Raw genomic sequence first — 9864 nt, forward strand, 5'->3', positions numbered from 1 at the left:
CTCAATGAGAGCGAAGCAAAATTTTGGTGTGTGTGGAAACCGACTGTTAGGATAATTTTCTGTAATGAGGCCCTTGGACCCTAATTTAAATGTCTGGCAAAGTCAATATACAAGCTAATATCCTTACCTTTGCTATTAAAACAGAGTTGTTTACCTTAATATAATGTTCCCAAAATAATTTTGATGACGACATAAAGTCCTAATAGGGGGGTGAACGGGACTTTTGCTGCACTCTGTGTGGTGTCTCATCGCTTGGAATAAGATTAAGCAAGTAGCTAGTAGTGGGCAGGAACACTGAACCCCTGCCACCACTAGGAGGCTTGTCGGTGTAGGTAGTTAGCTAGCGAGTGATGTGCATAGAGTAAGCCTGCAAAAGATGACCATACTGTAAATGTCTGATTGTGAACACAATTGCCGATTCCTCAGTCTATGTTCAAAAGTCAAGTAGTCATCGGTTTAGCCATGGGTTAGCTAATGTTATGCCTACTGGCTTCGACAGCTAGCATGCTAGTTACTGATACTAACCACAATAAATGTCTGATTGTGAATGTGTAATTTACTTCTAAAGATATAATGTTCACTAATATGTCACAGCACAAGTCACTGTCGCTACTATCACTGAGTGGCAAAAAGACAAAGTGAGTGGCATCATTCCATTTGAATCTCCAGCAAAAAAAAAATCGAACTGCTATGCTATAGACTGTAAAAATACATATTTACAGGAATTCAGAGCTCTCTTTCTACAGACTGCTGTCCATACATTCCCTCTATATCGTCTCCGAGTTATGTTTATAGTTTGTTACAGAGACTCATTTGTCGCGTTGTACAGTGATCACAGACAATTGCACTTCTCAACTGTAGGGGGACCCTGAGAGCAGTTATTTTTTTAGCACTGCTTTAACTTTGACCTAACACACTCTCTTTTTTACACCCATGCAGGCATGGCTCTATTTTTGAAGAACATTTCTTTCCATGGGATCCTTCTGGATGCACTGTTTGAGGAGGGAAACCGTGAATGGGTAGAAGTCTCTCAACTCCTGAAGAAAGGCATTGCCAATGGAGTGGTACAGCCACTGCGCACTACCATTTTTCAACGAAGTAAAGTTGAGGATGCCTTCCGCTACATGGCCCAGGGCAAGCACATCGGAAAAGTCCTCCTACAGGTTGAAACTTAAACACCTTCTAAATTTCTTTTGATTTAAAAAAAAAAAGAATTTCTCTGAAACAGATACTGTCACCTAAGATAATGATTTATAATAATATTTCCTCCCTGTAAGGTGTGCCCTGAGGCAAAGAAGAGTGATGTATCTCTTGAAGTCACTCCTCTCTCCATACCTGCCATTTGCCGCACATTCTTCCCATCAACATCCTCTTATATCATCACCGGTGGCCTTGGGGGCTTTGGTTTGGAGCTGGCCCATTGGCTGACAGAGAGAGGGGCCCGCAGACTGGTTTTGACCTCCCGCTCTGGAATCCGCAATGGTAACTGCTTGACCAAAACATAAATACGTTTTTAAATAATACTATTTTTTCCTGTAATGGTGAGGTGGTGAGACCTCATATAATTTAGCTTTAATGTTTGATATTTAGTCTTGAATTTTTTTATTTATTTTTTTGTCGTTGAATCATTGAAAACAGAAAAATATTGAACATTTCTCCAGCTGGAAAAAAGTACTTATCATATATGTTGTAGAGTGTTTGCTTTATTAGGAAGTAACATGATATGTATGTGTTAGGATACCAAACTAAGAGAGTTCAAGAATGGCAGGCCATGGGTGTGAAGGTGATGGTTTCCACTTGTGATGTCAGCACTCTCGAAGGGACAGAGCGACTCATTGCTGAAGCCTGCAAACTTGGACCTGTAGGAGGGGTGTTTCACCTTGCTATGGTAACCACTATCCTGATTTGCATTGTAGCTTTTCTAACTTTAAAATCAACTTACCTCAGTGAAGGAACTTCATTTGTGGAATGTAAAACATTGAATATTGTGAGCTCATGATATTGTATTTACTGATAATGTGTATTTAGGTAGATGCAAATAAAGTTAGATATTGCACTGAAGCATAAAATGGAAGTGTTCTTTTCTTCAAGGTTCTGAAAGATGGAATGTTGGAAAATCTCTCTCCAGAGCATTATCTCGATGTCAACAAACCAAAATACCATGGAACAATCCACCTTGACAGGTACCCATAAGGAGCTTTTTTTGTTGTTTGTTGACTCTCTGGTCATGTTTTTGACACAATTGTTTAATGGTGTTTTGATATGGTAACTGGTTTGCAAAACTGTTAATTGAATGCTGTAATGAAGGGTAATGTTTTGCCACAGTAGGGTATACCTTTCACAGATACATTGCGCTCAGGCAATGTATGTGATATTTGTAGTTTCAATTGTTCTAGATTCTATTTTAGAAAACCGGTTAAGTCACCTGCCCACTCAGTGTTCCCCAGACCCCTTATAAAATGAATTTAGTCAGATTTTATGAATTAGTGTCTCCCCTGTATAATAGACTAGTAATCACTATCACTATCTAACCACCTTTTCCAAGAATGTAACCTAAATTACTGAAACTAGGCCTAGTGTCCTGTAGTTGGTAGCACCACACATAGGTAAGGCTAGGCCTATTACAGGGCTTAAATCAAGGACATTTTATGTGCCTGAAGTTAGGCTATCAGACACTTTTAAAAGATCTACCCTAGGAGGATCTTTACCATCTCACTCAGTACCCCTGTTCTGTGTTAAAAATATACATATAAGAAGAAATCCATCCAACCATTTTGTGTTAAAATTGATTAGTGGTGAAAAGAAACAAGTGACTTGAACCAGCGTAAAAAATTCTATCCATTGCTGATCAACTTCTTGCTTTTTCCTCTCAGGGTGACCAGACAGCACTGCCCAGATCTTAAGCATTTTGTGGCCTTCTCTTCTGTTAGCTGTGGCCGTGGTAATGCTGGCCAGAGCAACTATGGTTTTGCCAATTCTGCAATGGAACGACTCTGTGAACGCCGGCGTCATGATGGCCTACCTGCCCTAGCCATCCAGTGGGGTGCTATTGGAGATGTTGGAGTTGTTCTAGAGACCATGGGGGGCAATGACACAGTTATTGGTGGCACCATGCCCCAGCGTATTTCTTCCTGTATGGAGGTACTGGATAGATTCTTGTGCCAGTCTAGACCTGTGATGTCTAGTTTTGTGATGGTAGAGAAAGTAATTGCAGTAAAAGGAGAAGCTGGTGGGCAGAAGGACCTGGTAGAAGCAGTGGCACACATACTGGGTAGGTACCATCTCATTCTGTAATAACTATTTTCAATTTTTTTAAATAAACATATTGTGTAATTTTGCATTTGTTCTTCTTGTGTTTCTTATCTCCGTTTTCGTCTTAGGTGTGCGTGATGTGAGCAGCCTGAATGCTGATGCTTCACTGGCAGATCTTGGACTGGATTCACTAATGGGTGTGGAGGTGCGGCAGACTTTGGAACGTGACTATGACATTGTCATGGGAATGCGTGAGATTCGTCAGCTAACCATCAACAAGTTAAAGGAACTTAATTCTCAGCCAGGAGACAAGGAAGGTATGTGTTTGAGGCTGAATTGTCTTTTATGATTACATTTTGTTGTTACTCACGTAGTTTATTCTAACTAACAAGGTTGGGCCTACACTGAAGTTACAGAATGTTTACTTATGAGCTCACGAGAATTTGGACCACATTTCAAATATGCGCCATTTCCATTGAAATTATGATAATTCTCTGCTTTCTTCAACATCACAGTTGTAACGTATTACAGAATGGCCTAGTATGGTCCAGTTTTCTGCTCACAGTAAAATATACACAGGTTGCCAACAAATGGTATTTTGCACTTCTTCTTTTTCCAATTTTCAAGATACTCCTAAGTCTAGTCATTAATGACAACAAAGAGTTATACAGTTATTTAGAGTTAAAATATAGTTATTTTGAGGCACACAGGCATGTATGCGGAAAATGTCAAGAGCTTACCCTGATCATGAAACTACCCATGTTCACAGATGTAAATACATGGTAGATTACTCTAATTTACTTGAACTGAAACAATTGAATTTATTTCAGTGATAACATCACTAATCTCTCTAGACATACATACAGTAATGGATATATTTATTTTCCCTCCAGAGTCTCGGCAGCAGTCATCAAAGAAATTCAGCCCACGGGCTCTGCTGGAGTCAGATCTTAGTTTGATGTTAGTGAACCCAGATGGACCCACTGTCACTCCACTCAATTCGGTCCAGAGCAATGAGAGGCCTCTCTTCTTGGTCCATCCTATTGAGGGTTCCATTTCTGCATTACGCACCCTCTCTAGCAAGCTCAGTGTGCCCTGTTATGGGCTGCAATGTACAAAAGGTAAGGGATTGCCCCCACACACACACACACACACACACACACACACACACACACACACACACACACACACACACATGTATATATATAGACGTGTATGTAATGTTCTGGGGTATAGGTTGTTGGGTAATGGGTAAATAGGTTGTTGGGTAAAGGGGTGTGTGTTATTGTGATTCTCTCATCCTTAAGCTTTGCCATTGTCACTTTTGTTTTTTATATTGTTTAGATTTGACAATTAATTTTCTTGTTACTACTTCTATCTCTCTTCTACAGCTGCTCCATTGGACAGCATTCACAGTATGGCTGCGTATTACCTTAAGTGTGTGCAGCAGGTGCAGCCAGAGGGGCCTTACCGAATTGCTGGCTATTCCTTTGGTGCTTGTGTAGCCTTTGAGATGTCCTCTCAACTTCAAGAAGCTGGCTACCCAGTTGAGCACCTATTTTTGTTTGATGGCTCCCACTCTTATGTGGCAGCCTATACTCAGGTGAGTAGAGTCTATAGCTCTTGACTGCAATTTGATGTCCCCTATACGATTTTCATTCTAGTTTATACCTAAGGGCTTAAGTAGCCCAATTTCAGCAATGATACAACGTACGAATAATGTATATGGTCTATGAGTTCAAATATTAATATTGCTCACATGAATACAGTATTTGAACAACAGAAATTTTATAAAATGTTTGTTCTTGTATGAGACTGTGTGAAGCCTACCCCACTCCCCCCAACATTCTAAATCAATTGTATGGACCACATTGCTATGTACAGTAGCATAGTAATATTATACACCATTTGAGCTTGGACTGTTGGGGATCCATACATGACAACCTTCATGTACAATCTGTATAGTGCTTTACATTGTCAAATGAATCTTACTATGTCTCAATTAAATTTAATCAAAAATGCCCTCCTCCCCCTCCTCCACCTTTGGTGCTTCCCTAACTTGCACTGTGTGAATCCTTAGCAATAAGTGGATGCAGCATATTGGGTCTTGAAATAACCACAAGAATCCATAGAAATAGAATGTCCCTGTTGTGTTATTGAATATAAGTTGTGCAGGTGTATAGTCCATCTTATACACACCCATTGAACCCAACAAAAATCCAAAAATAGAGACTTTTATGTAATTATTCCATATTTTGTGTAGTCCCTCTATATCAGAACCCCTGACATACCAATAATAAAACTTCAGAGTTACCCTTCATTTGAGACTATGATTATGCTTCTACCAAGGGGTTCATATACAGTAAGCCTTTTATTTTCAGTATACATTTTGGGTAACCAAAAGTCCTATATGGAGTCTCCATAGGGCATTTTGCCAAACGCATGGACATACCTTTACAAATAACTATGTAATCTACTCCTCTTTTCTTCTATATTGATCTACTTTTACACACAGCTTCACAAGACCTGGTGCTAGGGCTCAGTTGTGTTTCTCAGGTGACTCAAGTGACCTAGAGGGCTGAAATGTACCCAGTAGAAAGAAAAAAAACAATATTCTAGCCTCTGTAACTCTGTGCCAGTACATCACAGCTTTCTACAGAGGTCAAGCATGTGAAAAATAAACTTCTAAAATCAATTTGTCACCATTTTGTGGGTTGCGCTGAGAAACAAGTAGTCCACCACATCAAAGTTTTAAATGTTCTATAGCAACGTATTGCTACGTATTGGATTTATATCTATAATTTCTTCTACCCCTGTGCAGAGCTACAGAGCAAAGCTGACCCCTGGCAAAGAGTCAGAAGCTGAGACCGAGGCCCTCTGTGCCTTCATCCAGCAGTTCACAGGAATTGAGTACAACAAGGTAAAAAGACCCATACAATTCTTACAGGTACACCTCAATCATATATTGTATGTTCCCCAAACATATCCTTATTGTGGCAGTACCATAGCCTGGGAGAGCCCAGATGAACCTGTTGGCAAATTTGAATTCACACTGCAGGTCAGTCTAGCAAGGAGGCCATTCTTTCACACAAACATAGGTCACAGACCACTTGGAGGTACAAACAATATCAGAGTTTTGGTTGATTTGACCATCAGTTAACTTCGAAACAGGTATTTTACTTTGGATAGACAATAGCAATATAGGAGTGATTTAACATCAAAAAATCTAGACTGGAGTAACTCAACATGTGAAAGAATTAGGGATGCAATGGTACACGGTATATTATTGAACCGACATGAACCGCGGTACATCTGTAACTTATGATTTGCAAACGTTATATCATTGTGCTGTGCAAACTACACAAACGTTAGACATTCACCAGACACCTACAGAAAACCAGTGCATGGGCCCTCACACCGCTGCAACCTATCAGTGCTTCCCTGCTAATGTAGCAAAGCACCAATAGGTTGATGCACTCTGTATGCAAATGAGTTTGACAAACAGCTGCTTCAACGTTAATGGACTGGACCTTAGCGAGAGACTGACACTAATTTTGAGTAGGTGCTGCTGTCTGTCATCCACTATAAGAGAATATTTAGAATTTCAGTACAAACTGAAGACTGTAAAGTTTAAACAAACAAAGTAGGCTAGGCCTACAGCCCACAAGCATTAGGCCTACTTTGCTAATACAGTCAACCGGAGTCGACGTTTCTAATGTGGTGATGTAGCCTATCGCCCAGCCGGATTTCTTTGCTAGTAGCCTGCAACGAGAATCTGTTTCTCACTGTCAATACAGTTGTTTGCTGTTCAAAAGTATTTAAAATAGATTGACACAGGGGTACCCCATTTCTCTCCACTGATAGTTTGAAGAAAGCAGTTGAAAACTACCCTATAGCTAAAAACTAAGCCTAGTCAATCAGTCACGCTACCATTTTTTTTTTTGTCTATAGGCAAAATATATGTAATTGTTTGAATCTGTAGGGTATTTTTTTTTTATATATATATATTAAAATACCAAAACTGCACTGTTGGCGTGGCCCACAAACCGTGCCGTGGCATCCCCCATAGGCCATTGTGACACCCTCTTCCAACATTCCAAAAACAAAAGGCACCAATCACAATTGCTTGTCTGGCATAGGGCGGGCGGGCTTTATATGATGACAGATACGATAAGTTTAATGCACCAATTTAAGTTTCATTTCACTGCTGGTTACGCCCCTGGAAGTCAATGAAGCCTTTCCAGAGCCACTCAATCGTAATTGAGATATGCGGTGGTGTCAAACGAGGCTAGTAGTAGCATTTCTTGCAGACATATAATGCTGAAAATGTAGACCACAATTAGATAAGTACGACTAAGATGAATGCAAAGTCATATACTAAAATACACTTTTGGGGAGGTTATAAAAATACATTCTCATGGCAAAAAGAATGAATGTATATCCTGTCTACTAATTATAAAGATATTTTAATTTTTGCAAAGATTACTGTGAATGAACTAAAAGTGAAAAATCTGTCTTTTACTAGCTGTTGGAGACTCTTTTGCCACTGTCAGACTTGGAAGCAAGAGTGAATGTGGCTGTAGACCTAATCACCTCCAGCCACAAGAACATCAGCCGCCAATCACTACACTTTGCTGCTTCCACCTTCTACCATAAGTTGAAAGCTGCAGACCGCTATGTACCTGCCACCAAATACCATGGCACCATCACCTTGCTGAAGGCCAAGACCAGTAGCTATTACGGAGAAGGCCTTGGGGCAGACTACAAGCTCCATGAGGTGATATTTCAGATATTTTACATTATAGCAGATAATTGTTTTCTGAAGAAAAAAAAAGTGTACAAATAAAACACAGTTTAAATTATTTGTGAGTGCTGAATCTGTTAAATGAGCAAAACCAATTTTAATATCCGGCTCTGTACAGTTAAATTCAGTTAAATATTGTTTTAAGTGACTATTTCCTGTATAACTGGCAGGATGGCTATAGATCAGTTACAGCAGCAGGCCTACACAATAAACATATGTGCGCAAGAACACAATGATCAATGTATGGACTTTTAAGCTTGCATTAATGTGAGTTCTTCTTGTTGATGGCAATTTGTGCATTGTCTCAAGATGGCAAGTTATATTTTACAGAGATACACGTTTTCCCAGCGAGTATTTTCTCATGTGTATGCACCATTGAGACATGTGACCCTTAGTCTAGGAGACACTAGTCTCTGGTAGTCTCCTTTCAGACTATATATATATATATATATATATATATATATATATTAGTTAGTTAGTTAGTTAGTTAGTTAGTTAGTTAGTTAGTTAGTTAGTTAGTTAGTTAGTTAGTTAGTTAGTTAGTTAGTTAGTTAGTTAGTTAGTTAGTTAGTTAGTTAGTTAGTTAGTTAGTTAGTTAGTTAGTTAGTTAGTTAGTTAGTAACTTTGTTAAGTTGTGTCTTATCCCTGACAGGTCTGTGATGGGAAAGTGTCCGTTCAGGTCATTGAAGGCGATCACCACACATTCCTGGAAGGTGAAGGCGTGGAGTCCATCACTGGTATTATCCACAGCTCACTGAAACCCATTACCATGTAAGGGAGGGCTGACATACTGGCTTTATTTGACAGCTAACTCGTCATTCCAGCATGCTTCCTAAACATCACCTTGTGAGATCATCTCAGTTCCCCAACATCATTTCTCTATTTGTGACCAAAAACTCATCTCTGGCTTCTAGATTGTTTACCTTTAATTGCTCAAACAAGGATTTGGGTAGTCTTGTTACAGGTGTTGCATTGTTACATTTATGTTGATTTAATGCAAGTCTTGCACAAATGGAGTATGTCAATATCATGTCAGCATGAACTGAGTGTATCAACAGTTGTAGAAGATTAATGTGTCTCTTGAAAAGGGATCAATAAAGATGACTGTGTCTCTTAAAAAGGGATCCAGTTTAAAGAATAATCCTCTACAGGTATCATTAGTCATACACATCCCTATTGCATCATGTTTTTGCAGTGATTCCCATTCATCATTCCCAAAATCTTGTTTTTTTTCTTGAAGTTTACATGGTACACTGTTGAAAGGAACAGTTGTAAGTGGGTCAATAACTATTATTTGAAAAGAAGTATTTGGTCTGTTACATGTATAATTGGTAAACAATGCCGCTTTAAATTGCTTATCTATCTAATCAATAGGATAACTTGTAATGTGTTGCATAGTGAGCTTACCCAAAAATGGACTATTTTTTATCCACAGTGAATGTTGTGATGTATATGTGAAAGGCACCTGTGGAATTAATTCAGTCACTATAGGTCAACTTTTAGGCATATAGCTGTTATTTTTCTTGTAGATTAACACTGCTCTGTCAAAGTCATAGAAATGTGTAAGTACCATATTTTATTTTTTATGGTTGAATACAACAAAGTGGGATTAGTTACTTCTGGCACTAGTCTCTTGGTCTTTCTGAGACTTTTCGGCAAGTCTATGACGAATGCATCAACTTCTGATTTAGTGTTGTGAATTGCTGCACAAGTTGTCAAAAGGTTTGTAATTCATTTTTATTTTTTTATTGTAATTTTTCAAGTATTTATTGCACTAGTCTCAATTAAATGCTACCACTAACAGTTCA

General features: G+C 38.9%; 1 protein-coding gene across 1 annotated transcript in view; it reads left to right on the forward strand.

Moving 5' to 3' along the window:
• Positions 1 to 9864, forward strand: part of fasn (fatty acid synthase) — a 53145-nt gene extending 43281 nt beyond the window's left edge. The window contains exons 32-42 of the mRNA XM_048232636.1: positions 940 to 1163; positions 1278 to 1482; positions 1737 to 1888; positions 2092 to 2183; positions 2874 to 3271; positions 3381 to 3569; positions 4146 to 4373; positions 4644 to 4855; positions 6074 to 6172; positions 7778 to 8029; positions 8709 to 9864. Of these exons, the coding sequence (XP_048088593.1) occupies positions 940 to 1163; positions 1278 to 1482; positions 1737 to 1888; positions 2092 to 2183; positions 2874 to 3271; positions 3381 to 3569; positions 4146 to 4373; positions 4644 to 4855; positions 6074 to 6172; positions 7778 to 8029; positions 8709 to 8831 (2174 nt within the window). The 3' untranslated portion in view covers positions 8832 to 9864. The remainder of the gene's footprint in view (positions 1 to 939; positions 1164 to 1277; positions 1483 to 1736; positions 1889 to 2091; positions 2184 to 2873; positions 3272 to 3380; positions 3570 to 4145; positions 4374 to 4643; positions 4856 to 6073; positions 6173 to 7777; positions 8030 to 8708) is intronic.

The sequence above is a fragment of the Alosa alosa genome, chromosome 22, assembly GCF_017589495.1.
Source record: "Alosa alosa isolate M-15738 ecotype Scorff River chromosome 22, AALO_Geno_1.1, whole genome shotgun sequence".
Lineage (NCBI taxonomy): Eukaryota > Metazoa > Chordata > Actinopteri > Clupeiformes > Clupeidae > Alosa > Alosa alosa.